Source organism: Struthio camelus, chromosome 1, assembly GCF_040807025.1.
Source record: "Struthio camelus isolate bStrCam1 chromosome 1, bStrCam1.hap1, whole genome shotgun sequence".
In the NCBI taxonomy this organism is placed as follows: Eukaryota; Metazoa; Chordata; class Aves; order Struthioniformes; family Struthionidae; genus Struthio; species Struthio camelus.
The window spans coordinates 60,914,121-60,940,176 of record NC_090942.1 but is presented as its reverse complement, the minus strand read 5'-3'; the positions used below and the strand labels follow the sequence as shown (position 1 = coordinate 60,940,176).

General features: G+C 43.1%; 2 protein-coding genes across 2 annotated transcripts in view; one reads left to right on the top strand and one right to left on the bottom strand.

Annotated features, from left to right (window-relative positions):
• The window catches only part of SYN3 (synapsin III), a 205,748-nt gene that overhangs the window by 88,057 nt on the left and 91,635 nt on the right, over positions 1-26,056 (bottom strand). The gene's annotated exons all lie outside the window — the stretch shown is intronic.
• Positions 4,557-26,056, top strand: part of TIMP3 (TIMP metallopeptidase inhibitor 3) — a 41,193-nt gene continuing 19,693 nt past the window's right edge. Inside the window, exon 1 of the mRNA XM_068943811.1 lies at positions 4,557-5,006. Coding sequence (XP_068799912.1) covers positions 4,886-5,006 — 121 coding nt within the window. The 5' untranslated portion in view covers positions 4,557-4,885. The remainder of the gene's footprint in view (positions 5,007-26,056) is intronic.

Genomic DNA, 26,056 nt, shown 5'->3' with positions numbered 1-26,056 from the left:
CACACACAAATCGGAGCAAATACGAAGCTTTTAAACAGAACAAAGTCTTCTCAAAGGATAGTGTCAGAAAACACAGACAATCTGATGCATACAAAAAAGAAACAGATAACCAGGAAATCAGAGAATCTTTTGCTGACAGAATGCAAGACCACTCCAGTAGGGTTTACTACCCTACAACACATATGAATATGCTGCAAAAAAGTACATCAGGTGGCTCAGAAAGGCACCTATCCTTTGTCAAGTGCTGTATAAAAGAAGAAAAACGATGACATCTCCTAAGGGTGTGATGCTGAGCTGGTGTGAAAGATATGAAGAACTCAAACTTCAAGAAGTTTTTAGGACAAGAGGGGGCTTTTGAACAACTTGGCAGCTGAGCAATTTAGAATGCTAATGGCAAGACTCCATGCTCATGAATCAAGTCAAGTTACTGTGGAAAAGTTAAAATGGAAAAATGCCCATACTTCAGAAGCATTTTAAATTACTACATTGTTCATGGAGGTTGCAGGACTGATTGAACTGCAGACTGAAGTCTCCTTTCTTCACTCATGCCTTGCCCAGTTTAGGAACTGGAGTGTTTTTAGCCCCTACATGTGTTAGTTTTTTTGGAGGGGGAGTGGAGAGTTTAGTCTGTCTGTCTGTCTGTCTGTCTTGTTTTGATCAGCAGTTCCTGTAGTTTGATTAAGCTCTTCTGTACCAATTACATTCAGATGCTTTTGTCATTTCAGAAGCAGCTTTCTGTCAGCGCCTGGTCTCCCTCACATTTTGTTGTGAAAGGTGATCAGAAGGGAAGTGACTACCCCTTTAGTTCATTTACAGCAACACCTTCCACCTCTTGCAGGAGTATCCTGAAGTGTTTTAACGTCAGGCACTTGCAGCTAGCTCTGGGATGCACAAATCAGATGATCCTTTCCAGGAAGAAGCAGGGCTTGCAGAAGGAAAATGATACTGTTAACATGCTCCTGCTATAAATCACAGTGAGAATTTATGGAGGCAGAAGGTAGTAATCTCGCCTGAAGTTTAACCAAGGCACATAGTTTCATATTCCTCCTGTTGCAAAGAGTGGGTTCTTAGTTATTGCAGAGAACCTAGCTTCACTTACATGAAACGCAACCATCTCTTGCAGTGCAGTGCCCCCTAGCACTGTCTCGACACATTCATGCAAGACTGAGGGAAGAAGGCCGCTTTATTCAGTCACCACCACCTGCAGGACATGGCTTTCCCTGGGAATTTTCACACCAACTGTTGACCCAGTCCAGTCATGCTTAGCTTGTGGGATACGGCAAGATCACAGCATGCAGTGGTGTGGCTGCCCAGTAAAGTAGAGAGATCCTTAATTGTGTTCAACAGTGTGTTCTTGGTGGAGAACTGAAATAACATAGATTTCTTTATTTGGTGACATAAACCAAATGTGAACTCTAATTTTCTCACAGGCAGATCAAGGTCTTCATTTTTTCTTTCTTTTTCTACTGCAACTTTTCATGGCCATAAAAGGCTTAAAGTTTTATCTAGGCAAAGGAGCCGAATGCTGATTTATTAAGGTGTTATTACAGAGATGAAGAAACTTACTCAGAGGAGTTGCTTGGCCATTTTTTCCCTTTGCAGTTTCTCCCACACAGACAGCACACAGCTCTAAGCAAGAATTCAGACAGAGTTCTCCTTTCAGTTCCTCCGTTGACTTTCTGTGCTACTTTGATCCTGTATCAAAGTTTTCTCTTATAAATAGACAATCAGATTCCCTGCCTGGCTCTTCCAGAGTGCCTTTTTACTGATAGGTGTCAAAGTGAAGGCCAGCCAGCCCAAGCTTTCCCGAGTATTATTTACCTGTAATTTACAAAAATAAAGCACTCTGGTTTCTGTGTATGAAATGTTCCTTTAAGAGGCAAATAAATATTATTATTGTACAGTATCCAGCCCTGGCTGAAATACCTGCAGCCATACTACCATTGAGAAGGTCATCTCTTAAAAAAAAAAAACGTAGGTGTCAAAAAAGCAGGTGAATCTGAGCAAAGTCCGAACCACAGGTACTATTACTCCAGGAAATGCTAATATGTGAGCTTAAAAATTTCTGCATCACCTCTCAGATTGTGGTATATTAGACAGTGGTAAGCCTTGACACAAAGATAGCTTGAACACCATCCCTTCCAAACAGATGTGCTCTGCCCTGCCACTAGATCAATCTGTGGCACTCCTTTTCATCCTGAAAAGTAATTGTAGATTACTTCTCTGGGTTATATTTGAAAAGTGTACCAGATGCAGTACTCAGCACAAGCTTGGTCAGTCTCACTGTAACCCAAAGCTACTTCCATGCCTTCAAGAGCCCTAAATAACGTCAGTAACTTCTAGTCCCCTTCCTTTCCCTTTTCAGAAACTGAGGAGGTGACTGAAGGGTTTGTTTTTCAGTTTGCTCCTGTTTCCACTGAATGTGTCCTGCCTCTTGAATATTATAGTCACTTTCAACACTTAGACAGCACCCAACATCTTCAAAGCTTCTTACAAAGTATTCAGCGTCAGGTGAACTTATAGGTGTTATTACAGAGATGAAGAAACTTCCTCAGAGGAGTTGCTTGGCCAGAGACCAAAGGGAGGTGGTGCTGTAGCTGTGATTACAATCTAGTTGTAAGTGGGCCAAACTCTCTTTTATTAACACCAATGTCAAGTCATGGAATAACTCCACTTCTCTCAGATTCTGATCTGGGATGCTGATAGACCAGGTGTATCATGATGTTGGTGATATCAAACTTTGTACCACAACAACAACAACAAAGTAAGTGCCAGACAGCTCATTTTTCTTCCATGTTACTCTGCTGAGGTCAGTGGAGTTGTTCCTTGTTCACACCCAGTAAGACTGAAAGCACAGTTCAACTTGACAGATTCAGCTTCAGCTGTAGTACCTTGACTAGAGAGTCCGAACATCTATTTTTTGCATGGGGTTTCTCATATGCAATTCAGAGCCAAAGAAGTCAGACACTGAAGTGTCTAGATTGAATATCCTGCTTATTGTCCTGCGTCATATGTACTTATATAACCCATGATCACCTCAACACCATCTAACTTGTTGGTGTGTTCACTAACACCCATACCTGTGTGCTAGGAAGCTCCCATCACTATCATACCCATTTCACAGAGAGGGATTTAACGTACGGAGCGATAAGCTGTCACACTGGTTGTCTATGTCACAGCAAGGATAAGAGCCTGCATTTTCCACTGTTAGCATTGTAACCTTGATCTCTACTAGCAACACCCATCTTGAAGCTTTTGCATGCTGATGTTCCAAATGAAAGTCTGCGTGTTTGTAAAACCAGAGGTTTTAATTTTATGTGGACTGTATGATTAAAGAAAAGGTGTAGGCAGACTGTGCTTCACCCAGATGGAGCAGAATTGTAAATCTGAAGACTTAGCTGACTACTTAGAAATTTAGGACAGCTGGTCCCTGGCCTTTAATACTGGCATAATTTATAACTAGACATGCTTAAGTCTTGTAAACCCCATGGAAAGTACTCTGACATTATATACACTGGTTTGATACTGTGATTAATCATCCCTCAGTTCCCTTTGCAGGATAATAAGGCTGTCTGTATCTTGCAGCTGGCAATCTCCTTCCTTCCAGTCCCAGCTCTACTACAACATTTACATTTCTACAGCTGATAGAAATTTACCGTTCCAAAAGGGGATAAGGGAAAACAAAACAAACAGGACTTTTCTATAACTTCCACTAAAGCTGCTCTGCTAAAATATACTCTGAGATTAAATGTTGGGAGTGCCTGGGTAGATATGACACTGCTTTTTCCAGCTTGGTTTTAGCAGTTTATACTCTTTGCTGATTCAAAGTCTTGAGAAGGGGAAGTGATGGGTGGTGGTGGAGGGGGGGGCGACAGGAGAAGGAGTATTTGAGCAGGATTGAAAACCACAGTGTGAAATCCTCGTTTACAGTTCAGCTAGGTCTTGCCCTTCTTTTCCTCCATCCCTTTTTCACTGCTTATTGAAAGACGGAAAGAAACTACACTCTATATTCCCCTTGTGTTTCCTGATCGCTTTCTGAAAGCCATTAAAAATATTATTTCCTTTTATCTCCTCCAGCTTAAAAATCAGCTTAAAGCTAGCTGAGATCGTTTCGAGGGAAACAGTCCAAGGTTTTCGAGCAAACAACAAACCCCGCGTGTGTTTTCGAGGCGCCTCTTTGCACCTGCCCCTGCCACGGCGGTGGGGGAAGCAGACCCTCACTGCGGGGGGCGCCCCTTGGGCCAGAGCCCTGAGGGCACCCACGGCCTCGGGAAAGGTCCTCGCAGACACCTCGGGGATGACGCTTGGTTTGTAAGGGTTTCAACCTCTAGCAGGCGTGGGCAGGGTTTCGGGCTGCGGAATAGCCGGACCTCTCCTCAGCGCCGCCGGCTACCTGAGCCGCCCGTGTGGCAGGGTGCGCGCGCGCCCCCCAGCCAACCGTCCAACCGCCGCCCGCGCGCGCGCGCTCTCCTCGCACTATTCCCTATAAGGCGCTGAAGCCCTGGCCGCGGCCCCGCCCCGGCCCGCTGGCCTCTCCCCGCCGATGAGGTAATGCGGGGCTCCCATTGGTCGGGGGCGGCGGCGCCCCCGGAGCCTGAGAGGGCGCGATCGAGGCTATAACTCCGCGCGCCGGCCCGCAGCTCCGCAGCGCAGCTCCGCACCGCCACCGGCACCGCACGGCCGCTGGGAGCCTCGGGCCTGCCGCGCCGCGCAGCTCGCACCGTCCCGCCGAGGCTGCGCTGCCCGAGCGAGCGAGGGAAAGTGCAAGGAGGGAGGCGCGGCGCACGGGCTGTTAGCAAGCGAGAGTAAAGTCAGGCAAACAAAAAAGCAGCAGCAGCAGCTCCCCTCTTGCCCCGCAGAAGGGAGGAGGCGCGTCGCGGGCAGCATGACGGCGTGGCTGAGCTTCCTCGTGTTCCTCTGCAGCTGGAACCTGCGGGACTTGGTGGTGGAGGCTTGCACTTGCGTCCCCATCCACCCGCAGGACGCTTTCTGCAACTCCGACATCGGTGAGTGCTGGTGCAAGCGGCGCACTCCGCCGCCGCACGCCTCGCCTCGCCTCAGGCGGGGAGGCGGCGGCCGGGCCGAGCCGAGCCCGGGTGCCTGCCCTGCTGCCCGGGGCCGGGGGGAGGGGGGCTCCCTGCCGGGGAGTCGGAGCCGCCCCGGCGGGGCGCCGCCGTCTAGAAAGTTCTGCGAGGCCGTGAGGGAGGCACGGGGAGCTGCTGGGCTGCGGGCAGCGTTTGACATCTCCGTGGGTTTTTTTTTTTTTTCCCGCGGGGGAGCGGGGCGGGGAGGGCAACCCTGAGGTGTCATCTCGGCCCCTCTGTGGGACGGTGAGGGGCTCCAGTCCTAACCCGCGAAGGACTGGGCTGGCCGCTTGCCTGCTTCTCCACCACGGTTAAACGTTTGCCCTGAGAGCGCTAAGTTTCCTTCCCGACCCTTCGGAGTGTATATAGATGTAAGTTTATAGTTGCCTCATACGCCCCTGTTAGTAAGAGGAGAAACGTGCGGTGGTGGTGTCCTGCCAGCCCTCCTGAAGGAAGAGCGGGGAGGGAGAAGCGCTGCGGGAATTAACGCCGGGCGGCAGCTTTCCCAGGGCTGCGGCCTCTCCAAGAAAAACAAGTGGTGCATACTTTCAAGAAATCCGTAATTGTAAGAGTGGCTTGCTTCCTACAGCGAGACAAAAACAAAATTGAAGGTGTGAGCAGCCAAAACTTCCTCCACAACCTGGTGCCGATTAAATAATAGAAGAAAGGATTAGGACAAGTTATCTCAAGCCAGGAAAGTGCCTGTAGCGGCTGTCAGGGTTGGAAGGTGCAGCTCGCATAGGCTCGTGGCGCTACGCCTGTAACTTTGGGAAGGGTTGGAGAAGTGGGTAACAAGTGTCTCCACGTTTCTTGTGTGTTATATTGTGATCTCTGCAGCTTTGGGGGATCATAAATGTGTGAACATGCTTTTCTTTTTGTTGAAACATTTTTATTGGATCCTTGCTGATGTTCTCTGCTATGGGCTTTAGCATCCCTCCGTGTCTTTGCTAACTTTAGATATGGGACAAGGGGAACACTTGAAATATCTCAGAGGAATAGATGATGGAGACTCTGGTCTTGGGTTCTTTGGTTTGTTTGCAGCCAAGGCTGGTTAACCAAATGCCGTTACTGTTTGGCAAGTGTCCTGTGGCAAAGCGCATGAAATCAATTAGTGGTGTCTTTTAGGTTACTACTGGGTAGATGTCCATACAACAGCGAATACGGGCTGTCATGCTGGCAGTCCTGAGTGGGTCGTTACGAAACAAGTCGTCTTGCACCTCTGTCGATTGCTTTAGTAGTACCGTGTCAAGGAGGTTAGGGGACTTTGCACTGCTGATGCCCACACTTTGACTTCAAACTGAGTCTACAAAGAAATCCACATGGCAACTGCTGTGCAAGTTAAACGGAAAATAATAGTCACTGCAGCAGAACACTCATTACTATAGACCCTGTCTGTGACTCTTTAAAGTTAGCCAAGCCTACTGGCAAAAAATCTCCCTCCTGCCTTTAACTCTTCTCTACAAAAACTGCAGTTATGCCTGGTTATTAATGTCTAGTTTACATAGTATATCTGCTCTTGAATGCCAAAAAAAACCCATAACATGTTAAAAGTGCTGGGAAAGTTACGGTGCCTCGGTGATGATAGCCTGGAAAATGTTTATAAAACAGTTTTATACTGGGGAATCCTTCCAGGAAACTGCACTATTTAAAGTTCTGTTGAAGATATTTATTACTGCCGTTTTCTTAGTTTGGATCAGTAAGTGTGCCACCTAAGTGACAACTGCTGGAGAGATTGTCCTTTCTATGGAAATAAGACTTGGAAACCAGTTTTTCCACAGATGAAGCTGATGACTGCGTGTGACATTCATTTGCTGCATTCTGGGAGAAAGTGTACTTCTACTTCCTTTCTTGCTCTGATTAGGTCATGTTAGATTAGAGGTAGTTTTCAGTTTCATTCAACTTAAAATTGAATTTTTTTGTTGTGTTATTTTGTTACAAATACACACCGGCAGTGTGTTTTTACCATAGTCCTAGTCACTGATGTTTCTGGCAGACAATGCAGCTTCATAGATCAGTGCTTAGGGTATGACATTTTTCTGTTTTCGAGTCAAGATTGAATTCAAAGTCATCTCCTTCGTCTTGTCTCACTTAATTCTGGAGTCTTCATTATATCTCACTTATGCCTTGTAGTAGCTTAAAAAGTTTAGTGTCACTGGGGTTGTCATGCCTTTAGACATCACAGTAATGCACAGTAGAGGAAGCACAAGGGAAAAGAGCAGCTCACACTAGTGGATGACTTAAATGCAAGTTTGGTTAAGACCACAGTTCTGTGTGATGGCATAAAGCAAAAGTAAATCCCTGCATTTGCCAGAACTGTCTGGAAAATGTGGTGCTCCTGCAGGCCGCTTTTAATAGCTGTTGTCATATACTTCATGTGCTGAAAGGGCAAAAAGCGTGCTAAAGCTTACCGGTTACTGAGGAGTTAATCATCTCCATGGAAACTGATGGCAGTGTACTAGTGCAGTGTTTAGACAGACTAAACTACATGCTGGGTTATAAAACACATTGTGGGGAAGAAAGGAACTTGGCAGTAAGTTTTTATCGCTCTTGAAACTTCTGACAAAATACCAGCTCAGAAGGGAGGAGTCAATGCAGTAAGGGCTGGAGAAAGAGCTTTTTAAAACAGCTTCCAAAACAATGCAAGAAATTAACTAGCTAGGTGGCAGCCTAGGAAAGACTCTTCTTTTTCAGAAACACTGTATGCTGAAGGAAGAAGAAAGATTTTAGTTTAGGAATATAATGCAAACTCTTACTGTTGGTCCTTGATGCCTAGCCAGTGAATTCCCACTCTTACATTTATACTGTTCTCCTTTAATCAGGTGTCACTAGACAACTTTTTAAATTTTTTTTTCCTCCTGTGGCTCAATTTGAGACAGCCTCCCAACTGTGCAGTCATTAAGGTTTTAAACTTTACAGAAACAGATGCTGGAAGAAACCTATTGGAAAGGGCAGGCTTTTAAGTACGTATGTCCTTTGAATGTTAAAGTGGGGGTTGTGGCTTTCTAAGGGAAGCTTGGGCTCCATGCACAACAAGATATATATATATATATATATATATAATCTGTCTCTTATAGCTTATATATCTATATATATCTATCTCTTAATGTATGTTATTTAAGCAAAAAGAAAAGAAACGACTGTCAAAGCAATCACCGCAAGGGGTCTTTTCACTCAGCCAGAATATTCCAGCATGATGAATGGAGCAAAAGTGAAGAGGTGTGTCTCATCATGGCCTTCTGAGGTCAATCAATAATAAAATTGCTTTTTAAGTCTTGGTTTTCTTTAACTGGATCAATAAATGCCAGAACAGGCGGCACAACTAGGCAAACAGCAAGACAAACAGCAATTGCTATGACTTGCCATCTGAACTTTGCTTCCTCCGCTCCTGCCCCCTGCCTATGACCCCTTCCAGATGTGAATATTTTTTTGTTTGAATTAAGAGATCTTTTGAAAGAACAGACAACATGCATGCTTTGTTCCATTGTAGCAAAGCTGTGACATTTCCAGCTGGACATAGCTGACATGAAAAGGGCTTGTTTGTCCTTTTTTGCAGGAGCAGCAGGAACTTTTCAGCTTGCCTGTTGAATGTTGTATTCACAGGTTTGGAAAAACACCTCCTGCATCTCCCCACCCTGCTTCAGAAAAAAGAAGGGGTAGGGGAAAGAAATTGCAGACAGGATTTTGACAAGCCAATCTGCAAGCAATAGAGAAAGTACTTTGTCCGTTCCACAACTCTCTTGCTTTCATTTTGTGAATATACTTCAGAAAAGAGCTACAACGCTCTATGGCACCACTAGCTGTCTGTTACCTAAGTTCAAAGGAGTTCCAAAGAGCATTCCTTTCTACAGGTTGTGGTGAGGGAAGAAATATCTATATCAGTAAGGATAGCTGTGTGTAGTGCCCCTCTCCCTTCTAAATACCTCACTCTGTAAGTTTGAGGTTTGCAGGCTTTAGGAGTAGGAAGGCAAACTCTTGGAGTCCCTCCATGTAAAGGCAGCCATTCATCCCTCCATCCTGCCATCCCCATAGCATTGAGTTCTCAATGTCTGCAGTGGCAAAACAGTTCTGAACTGAGAAGGTGATCTGAAAAGAACGAGGGGCAGCAGAGACTGGGGAAGCTTGTAAATTTGCGTGGCTCAGAGTCTAAGCACCTAATAAACTTGCCCTCTTTCTTTCAGTGGTTTTCTTGAGTTGACCATTCCACTTTTTCACTAGAAAACTAAAAGGAGTGTGCAGAATGATTTAATCATGCATGAGACGTTGAACATGCGATCTCTGCTTTGACTTCTCTGTGTGTACAGTCTGCAGTGAGATCATGTGTACTGTCTTATACTTTAAGCTAGACAAGCACCATTTCAGATTTACCATTTAGAAATTAATTTACAGTTTAAAGAAACCTACTCTGATAATGTATAATACTATCTTTCTATTTGCATCAGGATGAATTCCAAAATAAACTTAGGGATTGTGGGTCATGATAGTCAATGTAAAATTTGCCAGCTGTATCCACTCAGAAATCAGATCTTTGTTGGGGAGGTGATGATATCGTTTCATTTTTAGTCAGGACTACCCTTCAAGGCATTTTAGGAGCATGAAAGCTGAGAAGCGTCCCTGTAAAGCTTAAAAAAAAGAAAAGGAAAAACAAAAAGGGAAAAGAAAATACAGTTTTACATAGGAAGAAATTGAGGTGATTGGACTTCCATAAAATTAAAACAATTTGTGTTAGAATCATGATGAGAAAGGATGTTCCTCATTCTGGATGATGTCTCCTGATAGGAAGATCGCCATTTTAAACTAAATTGTCCTATTTGATTAAATAGAAGTGGAAATAAAAGCTGCTTATTTGCTGTTTTGCCGGTTATCTACCATTAAAATAGAGCCTAATACTGCAGTAACACAGGAATTAAGAGATCACCTTGTGGGATCTAGAGTTTGTTACTTCTCCAAATTTTTCAATTTAAAAAAATGTGATGGAAATCACTGTTCGTAAGATGTAGCGCAGAATGTTATATAAGGCTTCCCTGCTATCCCGTTACTACTACGCATGCTTACTCCCGATTTCCTGCAGGAAGTAACTCCACCAAGACCTCTGTGCCAGCTGATAGCCAGATGTTCTAACCTAGAGTCTAAGAGCTCCTTGCTTTGTGTAGACATATCTCTCATTCTTCTTTTTGCTGATTTCTACCTGTTACTGAGACATCTCTAGCTGGCAACTGTTCCTGTAACGTTTCTGGGAAGTAATGGGCTAGTGGGAACATCATTATGTACATCCATATGCAATACTAGAAGAAATCATTTTTCTCTTAGCAGAAAGGGGGAAAGGGCCTGCTTTTTTGTGCCTCTGTGATTTAAGGTGGACAGACTTGACTGTTTGACCATAGGACAAGTGGCACAAGATGGCATATTTATTCTCAGCTTTATCAGTGGACCTCATGTTTTGTGAGACACTAAATACAGTTATCCCGGCCTTTCAGAGCTTGTTAGAGCAACTAAACTGGCATCTGATAAAATGGATCTCTACCTGTGCAGAATCCCACTGAACTTCATGATGGGGCCAAGAATCTTTAGTAGGAACACTCAGTGAATCACCTTGGCCTAAATGCAGGAATTGTAGACAAGTCGATTTTTTTTTTTTTTTTTTTTTTTTTGTCTGGGACAGGAACTTGATGGGAAGGTTGCTAACTTCTTGTGGTTAAGTATTGAGGTATTTTTAAAGAATGCTCTTAAACAGATTCACTGAGTTTTGATCCATGGACTATCTTCTCTTATTCCTCACCAAGCTATCCCATGCCAATGCGAATGATCCTGGATGTTATTAAGACAAAGTTATTAAGATGAAAACGTAGTTTCATATTTAATATTTCTCTTTCCTCATGGCACTGGTTCCATGTGGTGTTCTCATGTAGCCCAACCAAGCATACATCACTGGAGAAAGAAACTCCTTTGGTCTGAGCAGGAGGTCTTGTCATCAAACAAAATTTCCACCAGATGCTTTCTAAAAGTTCTTAAGAGCTGGTAAACCTGAGAGGACAGCTTATTTTGAGTTAGCAGGCAGGGCCAGGCACGCTGTGCTTGCCGGTTCTGAACCAAACTAAGCTGAGGACCTAGTTTTATTTCTAATAATATATCTGGAGTGCATGTGGTTAAATTTCCTTTTAGTGATGAGATTTTTTTTCAGTTCAAGATGAAGAGGCTTTTGCTCTGATGTGCTGCATATCGCTCCAGGCTTCCAGGGTGGTGGTCTCCTCTTTCACACCATGTTGTAAATTGGAAGCAATTGAAATGGTACTGGTGAAATGATAGTAGTGTAAAAGATATGAGAGGGTAATTGGGCCTTCAAGCACTAATTAGTGAAGCAGATGCAGAGTTCATTAAACTTCAAGGCCTGCTGTAGCTCTGCTGTACCTCTGGAGAACTCCATGTGCAACATCTGAAATCTTACTGGCAAGGCTGGATTGTTAATGCTTTTTAAGCCAACCACACACTTTATGTAGACTTTTGTGGTCGATACAAAGTTGATCAGAGCAATTCAATATATTTGGAACTATTGCAAGACTGCCTTAACTTTTACTCAATTTTGTGGCACTGAACACTTATTGCAAATAGCAGAGCTGAAGTTTAACCTGTATAGTAACTCTCTGGGTCTAAGTACTTGGGGCAGAGGGAAGGGAGGCACGCTGCTGGGGCTTTAATAAAAACCCAGAACCCTTCCTCTAAGGCAGATACCTGAAAGAACATACCAAAAATATGTAAGACCTCCCTGCTGCTGACTCTACTCACCAGTGTTGTTCATCCATAGTGGAGTAGGTCCTTCTTTAAATCCAGGATTAAGCTGGATTTACTTTGGAATAACTTGGGAAAAGAATATTAACCAGCGTACTGATTCTTGTGCTACGTTACTCTGAGAGTTGAGTAAACATGAGCCACGTGAATTTCAAGTTTTTATCATTTGCTAAGTGTTAGGCCACTGCTGGGCCTGAGCTGAATGTGACTAAGGTGACTTCAGTGGATTTACCTCCTCTTATCTGAGACCTAAAATCTGATCCAGTTTGCAGTATGCAAGGGGAATGCTGGTCTGACCTCATGGCTTGTGTAAAGCAGGTGTAGTGCCGCTTGTCTCGGCACTATTTCACCATCTCGCATTGGAGATGGGTTTGACTTGATGTTTTCAGGTTTCAAAGAGTTATAAGCTCTAGGGAGCTTAAAATTATTATTAAGTACAGTTAACCTTCCACTGTAATGTGAAGTAGTTCCCTTAAGTGCCCAGAGAGAAGATTAAGTGCATTAACTGACAGTGCCTAATAACATAAAAATGCAAGTAGTTTTACACAACCCTGATTATTTTATTTATTCAGTGTTTCTGACAGCCAGAAAAGATTTTATGACTCTCTTGGAGATGAGATAGAAGTTGCTTGAGTTCCATGCTGGTAAAATAAATGTTTACCATGAATAGTCCAAATTCCTGCTAGTGTTTATATAAAACCTTTTCAAAGGGCAATTTCAGCTCTTAGAAACAATATACAGACGGCAAAACTCAAGTTAAATAGCAGAGATGCATATGCAAAAAATACCATCAAACCTCATCAAATATCAGCAGCAGTTTGCCAGAGATATGGAATAGTGTTCTATCTTAGGGAGAAAGGAGTTGGTTTGAGATATCTGACATGGGACTGAAATACGTTTGGTGCCAGGATAAAGCAGTGCTTGGGGAAAATGTTGGGTAGGCCACCATCAGCTTGGGAATAAGGTCTCAGGTTGTGCTAGGAGGGACACAGTGGACTGTGTCAGTGGGCTCAGCTCTGAAAACTTAGATCTTTGCTGTTTTGGACAGGGGAAGAGGATGATCACAGCAGTAGGCCCAATGGGCAAACTTATAATGGGAACAGGCATTAAGGAGTTACTGGAGTGGCAAATGCCCTTCAAAGGGTAGTCTCAGGGGTCGGAGGAGAAGAGAAGGAGTACTAGAGAGAGGGGAGACACTGTGTGGAAGCTTTGCTGAAGAACCTGATACAGGCTGGGCAAACTAAGAAGAACCATTAGCTGTGACCTCTGCTGGACCATCCTGTCTGAAACCATGTGTGGCATGTCCAAGGTGGATCCAAAGTCAAACCACCTCTGAGAGTGGAATGGGTACTGTGACTTCAGTGAACAGGTAGATAGGAGAACCCACATGTAACAGGCTGAGGCTATACTGATTGATCTATAGTGTAGATACTGCTGCTGCCTGTAGCATGTTTGTTTCTAACTGGCGATTATGGCTTAGGCTTTGAAAAAGTCTGGCTGGAGGGACTAGCCATGGACAGAGTACATCCACAGTAATCTGGACTCTAGCCAAGCTATTGACTTCTTCTGTTTAGATGGATACAAAGTTCTTTTGAATAGTCCTTCAAGAAGTGCATGGCACAGAGAAGGTGGAGGGGTTCTTTCTTCCCCCCCCCAGTGGGTTATGGTTATAAGGAGACTACAACATAGCTTGAAAATGATGCAGATTGGACAGCTGGAGAGCTAGGGTGAAACTAAGCCAGATATAATGTATTTTCTAAAGGTATTTTGGAGATACATGAAGTAATAAACTGACCCTCTGCAATCGGGAGATACTGGGAGAATGTGCAAATGGCAGAGCTGTCATTGTACAGCACCTCTTGGTTGTTGGTTCTCAACAAGAATGAGCATTCTAGTCAAAGGTTCCTGATCGTCCTATTGTGAAAATATCTGAGTGTTGTCGTTCTGTTCGTCCTCAAGAACTTGGAACTTCTTTATTTGGGAGGTAAAGAAAGGTATGTGAAAGGGTACAAAGAAGAAAATAAAACCCCATAGATTTTTTGCCTTCTTAATGCCTTCAGCTTTACATCAAAAAGGCCCAGGTTTCTCCTGGCCTGCACAGTCACTGGCACTTCAGCAAAGCAGATGTAAATTGCACTGACTTTGCACAGCTCTTGCACAGATACCAATGGCTACACCAGGTGCAACAGCATGAAGATAACACATTTTTATTTCCTGCTCCCTGGTGGTTCATTAAAAATAAATAAAATCCTTCAACGCCATATAGGAAACAGGAGTACCTCTGTTCTGCAGGGCCATGTTCAAAATGATCCAAGCTCCTGCTGGCCTAGACTGAAGGACATGAATTTTAACTCTCTAATGCTATACTGTAATTACAGTACTGGGACATCAACATCTGTTTCCTTTTCTCAGTATTTCCCTTTCTATTGGGTGCTGCTGCGGTGCAGCCTGCAGAGAGGGACTGCTGGCATTATGTTAGTCTGTTAATTTTCTATAGAAGAGCACTGAAGCATTTGTTCAGACAACAAGTTCAGTCCCTCATGCTTGCTGAATACATGAGCAAGTAAAGATCTTGCTCCTCTGACGTTTGATCAGCCTTCTCGAATTTCCTGGGTCAGCTGTATATAGGAAGCTGTCCCCTTAGAAAGCAGACTTCAGAATTGGTCTACAAACAGTTAAAATATAAGAGGAAAAAATGTACTTGCTTTTACCAAGACAGGAAAACCACAGAATGGAAAACTTCCACTTGACTTTGAAAGACAGGAAATGGCTGGTGTTGGAAAGGCAACAGGTAGAGGGGGAAGAACCAGAGGATATCTGTATAAAACCAGCTATTCCCCTGACATTTTTCCTTTAACTCCACATTCTTTGGGGAAGACGTTTCAGGCTGGCCATACTATTCCCAGCCCTTCATGCACTTTCCAAACACCCGTCCCAGTTTCCTACTTCCTGCCTCTTTCTGACACTACTATAAATACCCTGCCTGCTTTTCATAGGTCTGGAGATATGCATGCTACAGATTAAAGGGGATTGAGCTGACAGTATGAAATAGCCTTTAGACCAGCTCTTGTGAAGTGTGAGATTGCTGGGTCCTCTGCTTTAAATTTCTGTGGGAATGGATGGCTAGATAGAGGGAGTCCTTTAAGACTGAAGCATCCTACCTGCTTATTATAATCATTTCTGGACTAGGATGCTTGAGCCTGTTTCTGAGTAAATAGTTTCTGCAAATTAATAATAAACTGCCTGTGGGGCAGAGCTAAAAGCCAAAAGACTTCTGGCCTTTAGGAAAAGGGAAGGTCAGGAAAAGGGGCTCAAGAAGGAACAGGAGACACTAGTCAGGGGCCGCACTACATGGAAAAGTGCAGCGATTGCAAGAATGAATACCTAAATGTACTGGTGAAGAGGATCTGTCCAAGAGGAAATAAAACAGGGAAGTGACGCTTCCCTGGGACACTTGAGTTGCCATCGTATACAGAACTTTAATAGCCACAAAATACATGGCCCTCCCTGAGCCCATCCTGCAGGGCAAAAATCACAAACCCAAAGCAGTGTGGGAAGACAAGGGCAGCAGTTCCTGTGCAAGAACCTCTGTTGTGTTGCAAAGGACTCTGTTGGGGGTAAGGGCAGGACGAGTTCCTAAGCCCTTTATTTTACTTCTCTAAACTTGAAGAGCAGCACCTGTCTCTCTTTTTCTTTCTTTCTTTCTTTTTTTTTTTTTCCTTTGAGGGGATAGGGGATTAAGGACTTAGTTGGTTATTTCCTTAGAGGATCAAGATAAAAAGGAGACTTCAGTAAGTCTGTTTCCATCTTCTCTACAGAGAGTGTATTTTCAATAGAATTAAGCAGCTGTCCTGCTTTCCCCCACTGTGTAACACAGTTTGCAGCTTCACAGAGAAACACAGAAAGAGAGGATTCTATAATATCAGAGAATTCTTAGGTGGTACTTTGAGAGATCCCAAATTATCATAGAAAGCTTTTAATGGTACGTTACCCATTCTGGCTTCAGAGAGAAGCTAGGCTGGACCTGCTGGCAAACAGCCAGTGACCCTTACCAGTATGTTGCCATTAACACCTTCACTTTGGAACAAACACACTGCAGTAGAAACTGTGATAGTGAGTCATATGTGTCATCCATCTAGGCTGAAGTTCTGACTCTGAAACAAAGTACGCCTCCCAGAAGCCTAATGTGGGAGAGGCTGACTTTCCCATAGCTCCCTTCTGTGGCTGTCATCCTAATTTCTGGTAATTAGAGATTGATTCAAACCATGCAGTTTTAAGTTCCTTCCAAAACTCTTTAAAGGCATTTATTATTTTAATGATGAAGAATCTTGTTATCAGTATGAATGTCTGATCTACCTCCTACATGCATTCTGAATTGCAGCTATCTCCTGAGTTTCCCAAGGTATTCGGAATTGCTCTTTTTTTTGTTTGCCTGAGAGGCCCACTGGTTGGGAATCACGCATTTATTCATGTTTCGTGCTGAGCGTTCTCCTTACACTTACCAAATAATCATGGGACTGTAAGACTAGGGCTATAAATCCTTATGCTCAGAGTCCTGCATCTGTCTGTGTTGTGTGACTTACGAGTCTGTCAGAGAGGCATTGCCACCTAAATGTTACCTGGTTAAGAGCCTTGAGGACATGGGGTTCTGTGTTTTGTGGGATATGGCTGCCTGTGCTCTGGCAGATGAACGGCTCATTGGATTGCTGCGTGGTCTCCAGTGTTTTTCGTTGTTCTTTTTTATTTTGTCATTCTCTTTCCCTGTTTTCCCCGCTAGTTGGGAAGTCATGAGTACTGTTCACAGTATTATGAGACTCTGCTGCAGCCTTTCTAAGGCAGGTAACATGGTGGGCTTGAGTAAATTATTTATGCTATCTTATCTTGATGTATTCAGCAGAAGGGGGGGGCTGTATTTGAGCTAAGGCTGTATCAGGCCGTGTGGACCAAATTTTTATTTGATATCAAGAAGACATGTCCTTTCCAATAGACTGACTCTTCCTTTTAAAAGGCGAATAGCATAACAAAATGGGAAGCAGCATGGGAAGAGAGGCTGATAAGGACCTGTGTTTAAAGTGGTTCAGGAAACAGTATGCCTGAAAGCAAAGCAGACAGCACCTGTGTATTTGGCTGTATGGGAAGAAAAAAACCTTTCACTATCACCGGAAGGTTTTCAAGTGAATCGTTTCCTTCCTCTCAGGGCTAGATCTCATGTTTGTTTCTGAATGTCCTCCTCTCATACTGATTTCCTTCAGCACTGTTGGCTGTTGAAAGAGGTAAAAGGAAAGAAGTGGGCCTTGCTTTCCCTCCTGTCTCAGTAACTGCACAGAGACCTTTTCCTGTTTGTCTTTATAAAGTATGGCAGCTTGGGCCATTGACGTAAGCTTTGTCCTTTGTGCTGTTCAAAGCGCTCCTCTTGTGAATTTGACAGCATTGCCTACACGCATCCTGATTAGCCTGTGCTTTTGATAGAAGGACAGGAGAGTAAACAGAAAGGACTCCTAGGGTGATAGTGCCTTGACGCACCTGATGGGAGTCACATTTTTGTGCAGGCCGTATATCTGTTTGTCAAACCATAATAAAGTCAACACATGGCAGGGTTCTTCCCAGTGTATTTTCCTCAATATATATGCAGGCTAACAAAGAGAGATTGAACGCTGTCATTAAGAGTATTGTGGTGGAGGTTTAAGGCAGCCCCACTAGCTTTTACTAGACACTGGAGGAAAAATATAGAATAGGCGGGTTTTGTTCCAAAAACCACCACAAAGTCCTGGATGGAAGGGGAACGGTTCAAGAGAGTTTTCTGAGGGTAGCTACGTAGCGCACTTGGGCTTCCTTCTATAACAAAGTCCTTAAGAGCTTGCAACAGCCATCCTAACTTGGGCAACTAGAACCAAGTGCCTGATGTCTGCTGTGTTCCCTCTGAACTGTAACTTTGGGTTTCATCTTTTTATTTTTTCCTCATGAGAACCTCTCCAGTTGAGTTGCTCCAATGGCTGTATTGTCATAAACATACTGAAAGTCAGTAACATGGACAACCAGTGCACTCTGGAACCAAAAGAACTATAACGGTTAAAAAAAAATCCAATATCTCTTCCGTATTCCCAGAGTAATTACCCTTGGCAAAGAACAAGCACTGAACAAGACTATACGCTCATGAGCTCCATGTATTAGACTTGCCTGCCAACACCATAGCAAAAGCAAATAGGATCTGTGTTCCTTTCACCCAGCAAAGGAAAACTACATTTTGGACAGTTTCTACTATAATGACAATCTCAGCCCCATTTTGGTTTTAGAAAGTATTGGCAGCAAAGTTGCAGCTGACAAGACAAGGCAATGCTAGTCTGCTCTCTGTTGAAGCACTGATGCTTCAACTTTTAAGAGATATGTGGTGTTTTTTTTTTTTTTTTTGCCCTTTTGGAAGAAGGTAGGAGAATCCTTATTTTCCTTGGTGCATTTTCACTAAAATCTCGTACTTAAAAAAATGCTACTGCAAACTCTAACACTTAGAACGTAATTAATGACTGTTTTGTGTGGTTTGATAGTTTGTTATTTTTGAGTTTCTTTCTTTAAGCTAAATTGTGACTCTCTGCTAGTACTGCTCCAAGCCCTACTACTGATAGTCCTTGTCATTTCAGAGGTTTTATCTTTTCGGTATTATTTAATTGTGCTTGCTTCTGGTTTTTGCTAATACACATTTATACTTCCTCTGTTTCTTTGCTTGTGAAAGGAAGCAGTGGAAGAAAATGGTGTACGTCAGGATCCTTGTTTTGTGATCTGGGGTTCTGCTTATCCCACAGAATATTGGAAGCAAAGACAAAAGTATACATTGGTAAGCTAGACCCCTGATTTTTCTCAGGGGGAAAAAAAGCCATGTAGCTATTCTTAGTTGCTATATGAAGTGTGAAATGAAGCAGTTCCAAAGGGACCATTCAGAGGGAGTGTCTTTGTGCTTCTGTCTTCTCTTCAGAGCTACAACAGTTCAGTGTTCCTGACTCAAAGTGCTTCCCTTTGGGTAGTGGAAAATCAGATCCGAGCAAGACTGCTAAAAATTCAGGCTTAGACGTGTGCCTCGTGTGCATGTGTGTACATCTTACAGTTCAGTGGTGACCCTGATGACTTCTTGAACTTCTAATGACAATGCAGCTGTCTGTTCATGGTGCTAATTAACCCAAAAGCTGATTCCTCCCTCCCCCTCGTTATCCATCCTGTGAATGAGATGTGAAAACAAGAAGAGGACTTTTCCCGTGCCCTTAGGGCTGTCTGAGCCTTGCAGCAGTGACCCTGCTTGAGCAGAACTGAAAGAGTTGCTGTGCAATGGCCCATGCTCCTTTTTAATGGGTTATTAAAATTCCACCTTCTCCCCCTTCCTCCAGTTCTATTACAGTTTGGAGTGAAGGCACTTAGGGGAAAACAGCTGCAGGAATAACTTTCCCTCTTTTTTTTTTTTTTTCGGAAGGGCAGAGACAGCTGTTCTGTTCGTAAGTCTAGGGATTCCACCACTGCTGATGTAGGTCCCACTCCAGTCAAAATCAGTGGAAAGATTCCCACTGGCTTCAACAGAACTGAAGGATGCAGCCCCTTCAGGAAGCGGCCTACAATTAAACAATGCTACTTCAAAATATTGGGAATGCCTAGAAAGCAAAAAGGGGATAGGAAGACATTTGTCACAGAGTTATATTGCTGACTTGCCTACAGTCTCAAAGTACAAGTACTGAGCAGACTGTTGCTTTATTAAGAAACAGGTTAAATTTTCCTTTTCCTGTTATTAAGAAACAGGTTTAATTTCACAGGTTAAATGTGTTTGTGGTATCCTAAGTAGCTTTTTAAATATAGCTCTAATTTGTCTACATTCGTTTACAGTCTGCAGTGTTAACAGACTTTAATTGGCAACAGTGAGTTGAAGGACTGATCTCTCATGTTGGGTACTTAGTTTACGTACTCTGAGGTCATAAAGGATAATTTTTTTTTTTGTTTTGAAGTGATGCCAGTTCTCAGCACCTGCAGCTCTTTGATATGAATTTGTTATTTGCTGCTCTGAAAAATGAGAGGAAGAATGGAATTTACTCTTGCTTTTATCAGTAGAACTTGTTGTTGTCACCTCTGACTTATACACGGAAAGAGGAATCTGGACACTTGTTAGAGGGGGTCAGAATTTCTGTTCTATAGGGAATTTTGAAATGATGAAAATGTATTCATTCTGAAATGTGAGGGAAAATGAAAACGCTGATGTTTTCAGATGGAATTTACTGGAAAAAAGTGATTCTGATGCATCTGAATGTAGGAAGAGTTAATTTAAAATGTCACTTTTGAACAAAGGTATCATTTTGCATCAACCTTTAGACTTCACGTGAAATTAAATAAAAATGCTGATTCAGGATGAAAATAGGCTTCAGTTTTCTGAGAAGGAAAAGTAAAAACAATTTTGCTGAAGTTGATGCTTTTCTTAAAAATTTGTGACTTAAGTAAAACCACATTTCCTGACAGGAAAAAGCATTTCCAGAACCATTTCTGCCGCCCTGTCCCTGACAGTCTGACAATAACAGCCTCTCCTCCTGGAAATGCTGATTTTGATCAGGTTACATGCTACCTCTCAAGCTGGGAGAGATTCCAGATCATTAGTCCTCTGAGATGTATAGTTAACTTTTTCTGAATGCTGAGAATTCTCTATAATACATATATCCACACACTCTTCACTTGCTTGACTCCTTGGCAGTGGGCAGTTCTTGGGTTTGTATTAATGAACAAACAAATCCGTGTCTGTGCTGGTGCCAGTGGACTGAGACGAGGTATTTCCCCTTATGTTTCCGTTAGTTCCCTCTCTGTCAATGTTTAAACTTGCTTACACCTGTGTTCCAGGTGTGAGCTTAACTGGAGCTATGAAAAGTTGGCTCTTGGGAGCGTAGTTCATATTCATTACTTTGCCTAAATAATCCTTTTACAGTTGTGCCTCAGCAGACCCAGACAAGCAGGAAGCAGTCAAGCTTGGTGTATTCCCTGGAAATGATTATCTGGATCTGTAAACATTTCAGCAATGCAGCGTCCAGAAAACCTCTACCTTCCAAAACAGTTAATAGGCCTTACGACATGCAGAAAGAGCAGCCACTGTGCCATGGCAGCTATGAAGGGGCTAACCAACTGTGTCAGGCTTGTGAGGTTGTGTTTCTTCTAACAATTTATGAGGACCCCTAAGAATTGATACCAGCATGCAGGATTAACTCACCCAAATTGGAACTTAGTGGAAATTTTTGGCAAGAATACTTTATGAAGCTGTAAAACTCCACTTGCACAGAGGAGCTATTTGACTGGTAGGTTACTTCAAGTAAATCATCATCAGATCCGTATGGTTGGACTTGAGAAGTTCCATAGGAAAAGCACTGGTAAGCAATACTGAGTGGGAAGAAAACACTATGGGTTAATCTTGTATTTTTGTAAATAGCTGTTGTGCAAAAAAGAGTCAGCAATTGGTGGTAGGCATGCAGAGGCACTACTAACTGTTCAGTGTGTTCTCTGTACTTACAGAAGTCTAGCCAAGAGTTGTATCTCATTAACTGGGAACACTAGCACGTATATATGAGTGCATGAGGCTAGTTGCAAATAGCTTCTGGAAGCCTATTCAAATTAGAACCTGTTGGACTGTTCCTGGACATGAAACTTCGATGAAATGTTTGCATGAAGGGAGTTTAGATAAAATAAATAGGTGGTTGTACAGTTTCTCTTTCCACCTCAGTTTCTAAGAGCAGCTTTGGCCAGTCCATCAGTTAGGGAGTTCTCTAAAAAACTGTTCACAAAGCAAGAGTTAGCTGGCTTGTGTCTGCCTATCTTTGCTGCTGCCAGTGCTCTATATCACTGCACAGTGAAAATCCTGTGTCTTCAAAGCCAGAAAATGTAGAGTGTGCAATATTTGTCTTTCATGTAAACAGCTGTGTTATTGGCAGATCTTCTTAGACTTCCAGGTGTTTTCATTATCCCTTTCATGAGATGTCTCATGTCCTATCACTCTCCTGTGTGTGCATGTTTTTTTTTTAACCTTATTTCTTCAACAAATCAACACAACGTTCCTCTGGCCTTTAATATCCCTTTAATGTTTCAAAATGAAGGATGGAATTTTGGAATATGCTTATCACAGGGCACTGTGTGAGATCCTGGAAAGTTCTGGCCAGGTGGGCAAGTTGGCCGGTGTGAGGTTTGCCCTGCTATTCTCCTGACCTTGACCTGTAGTCAAACAGTAGCAGAAAGGGGAATCGTGGTGCACGGGGCCGATTCAGGACTTGGGCAAGTTTCCGCTTGCTTTAGTGAACAGTGAATCGGTCTGAGCGTTACATCTAAGTATTTATATGGTGGCCAGACTTCAGGGCAAAGTTTTTTATGTAGCTAAGCTCAGTTTTACTCCATAGTGTTTATGACTGCGATTAAATGATAGGCATACATTAATAAAATGGGCAAATACTAAATTCGTTAAACATTATAAACCAGAACTGTGTCGTGGATATATCTAGCAACTACAGACAGTCTGTGGAGCTTATCAAATAACTGCCAGCTTTTGAACAATTATAGCACCATGGTGGGCAAAGGTACTTGCTTCTCACAGGAGAAATTGTGTTTAATTCTAGTTTCAGGAAGGCCTAATGCCTAGCTTCTGTCAGGTGTAGTGCAAGTAGGAAAAGCAAAGCAGCACATACAGGTCTAGCCTGGTTAAATATGTATACCCCTTTGGTATGGACAGCTGCTTAGTCTTTCAGTTTAATGCAAGTTTTCTAATGCAGGAAGGAATTTGCAGGCCCACCCAGTACCCTTGAAATCTATACATGTTCCCAAACAGTTCTTCCTCTCTAGCTCCTACGTGCAAAAATGTGTGTAAAACATGTGATCAGCGGAGTGCAGTCTCCTCACAGAATGCTGGCACCAGTCCCAGCTGGGCGAGGTGCTGAAGAAAGAAGAGTCCTCTGAAGTAAATTGCTGAAGCAGGGAGTGTCCAAGCCTGTGGCTTTTGAATCTCCCTTTTTCAAAGGTTTACAGGGATTGTCAGAGCTGCCCTGTTTCTTCTGCTCAGAAGAAAACTGCTTTCAGATGTTCTCTTCAGCAAGACTCTCCCTCTTCCTCCTCCTTGCTCATTTGGATGTGAGCTCCCAGTGTGCTTATGGATTGCACTGTGGGCTAAGAAAGACTAATAAATATGCAGATTTGGCTCAAGAATTTTCTACTGCTTCTCTGAAAAATACAGTGATGGATTTGTTATGCTTGTTAGCTCCAGATATCCTAGGAAGGAGATTTAATATTAAGGAGCAAAGATGTGCCAGTTCTGCTTAACTGGCTTTAGATATCTTTTTGTTATGTGAAATGTGGAATAGCATCCACCAGGTTCAAACCTTGGCTCTGCACCATATATACGGCCGAGTGCTGGATCAGAGAGCATCTTTTTCCCCCCTTCCATCTTCCTGTGATTCCTCTTGGCTGCTTGGTGAAGATAGTGGTTTTGTATTGAGAACCAGATATCAAACTGCAAGGGAACAGCTTACAAAAGGAGCAACCACATCCCGGCAGAGTAGCTTATCTACAGCTTTTCAGGCCAAGGACTTTTCTTTCCTAGAAGAATTACAACTTCTTAGGAAACTTGCAGTCAAAAAGAAAAAACAGAAAATAAAGTCCATCTGCACTGCCTGTTTAGACTCCAGTCTCCTCACTGCCTACCCGTTTTGATGTATGTGTGGAAGAAATGTCATTCGAATGCTTGCAGCAAGATACAGCATTTGAGCACTGTATATTAACCTTGCTTGGAATCAACAGTACATTATTCTTTAAGCAGAGCCTGTGATTCTGTTGGAATGGAGTCTGTTCCATGTGAATCAAAATTGGAGAAGTTCCTTAAATTACCACTCCATTTTCGTTGTTGTACTTCTTGCTCTTGTAGTTCATTCTCCTGGCCATGGTCTGTTGCCTCGGTATCCCTAAATCACAGGCAAAGGACATGTTTTCTTCTTGCAGAGGCTGCTCTCCTAACTACACTTCTTCAGGCAATTCATCTCTTTTTGTATGCTACGATTTGCTTTCAGTGTTACTGTTCACTTGATGGGTTGGGAAACAATCAATGCCAGATGCACATTCCTTTCAGGCAGTAAATGTTCCTGCAGCAGCAAGCCATGCACACCAGTTCCTTGTTTCATTAAAATCGCATATGGTTTACATTTGCCCCTAATTGGTCTCACCTCAGTTCTGCCATATTCTCCAAGTGGAACACTTAGACCCGTGGCTCCTTCGAACAGTTCCAAAGAGCTATGAGAAAACTGAGCTTTATCTCTCTTGGCCTGGCTTCCCCTCATTCTGCATGTACCGTGTCGAGAAGTACCCAATCTACAAGTAAGGACTGAATTAAATCTTACTCCCCAAATGTTACATAGACCAAAAGAAAGTGGAAAAGCTATTTTGAGTTGAGCGTTGCCTGGTCAGCTTTGAGTCACATGCTTGTTATTTTTATCCACTGTTGTAAGTTGGCTCTGGATGTGCTTTTGCGTGTTGGTTTTGACAGCCATCTTTCCAACACTGGCAACCTTGGCTGAAAGCAGTTCTTTCTTTGGCAATTGTCAGTGGCACAAAATAAAGTAAAATGTACTCTGAAAACATCCCTTGGAGAGAGGCGCAAGGTGCTTCTCCACTGTGCTCTGGTCATGAGGCAGTCACCTCCGCTCCCTCCGCTCGCATCATTTTCACTCATTCCTGTATTCTGATACTTGCCTACTGCCTTTGGCCTCTAACTTTCACCCTTTAGTGACTAGGTCAAAAATCTACAGGTGGAAAGTACAAACAGTCTGCCAAAAAGGAGACAGAGAAACAACTGGTTTACAGGAATGTCTTTGATGCTTTTCTGTTTTGATGAAGGCTTGTCCAAACTGCAGGCGTGCTTGTTCTGCAGCATCTCTATTTGGTTACATCACATCCGTAGACAGCCTACAGTGTTTTGTTGACACCAGCTATGAATTTAACTTAGCAATGTGTGGAACTCTTATGACTCAGATAGCTACGGTGTGTGCCTTTTCCAGCAAATCTTGTGGTCGTGCCTCGCTTCCCTGAGTTCAGAACCGTTCAGTAGGTGAAATAGCTAGTAACAATGGACCTTGTGGCTTTTTTCAGAGGCTTTTTTTTTCTCCCCCCCCCCTCTGTGTTTATCACAAGGTGTTTCCTGAAGCTAGTCTTCCTTGGCACGAAACACACCATCTACACATAGATCTTACAAGCAAGATTCTGCTTGTAAATGGATATAAATAGATTTTAAATCCCTCCTTTCTTCCTCCTCCTTTCTGTCTTCCCTCTACCCTCCCAACAGACTGTCTGTGTATGGTGGTAAAGCACGGGAGCTAAGATACCATCGGGAACTAGATGCAGGGGACAGTGCTGGGCAGCTGAAGAGTCTTCAACCAAATTGCATATAGGAACCTAAATGAAATGTCTAGAAGAGAATTTGCGGTTTCTCATCTAACAGAGGCATCTCCTTTCTCTTTGATTACAATGTATTTTGAAGGAACTATCACTTGGGCTTCCAATAGGGTGAGATGCACAGTGTGGATGTAAAGTACTTGCTACTGCTGCCATCTTAAAAATTGTATCTGATTAATAAGCTACATGAGAGATGCAAAGCATAACCCCAGATGTGCTTGTTTTATGCAACCTTGCATCTTTAATTCCTGGTCTTGTTGGGAGGACTAACTTTCTCTGAAGGAGGGAAAGCCCTTCTGGGGCTATTTATAATTTTCTGAGGTGATGAGAGGTCTGATGCAACCACAGTCTTGTTTGAGAAAGTTGTATCACTCCTGTATCTTTTTCAGTGTTGGAAATCAAGACGCTATAGCATCTCAAGGAAACAGGCTCTCAGAGATAGGGAAGTCTGCAGCCTAAAAGGGGGATGGGAAACCTGGTTAATATTTAGCAACTACAGTTGTGATTAGTTGGTTCAGACAGTGCTGAGGCTGGGGTGTAGCCATTTAATTGCCTTCTGCTTTTTTTCAGTGGCCTTCAAACAGCCTTGCAGAGCTGCAGAGAGGCAAAGTTTTTGGACCTGTAGGAAGAAGGCCAAAAGCGAATGTCTTAGTTCTGCTTAAAAAATGAGAAGAAAAGTGATCCAGCGTTTTGCCCTCCTGTTTTTATTTAGACTTTTAGGCTAGTCAGAATGTTCCAACAAGCTTGGGAGTTATTTTGCA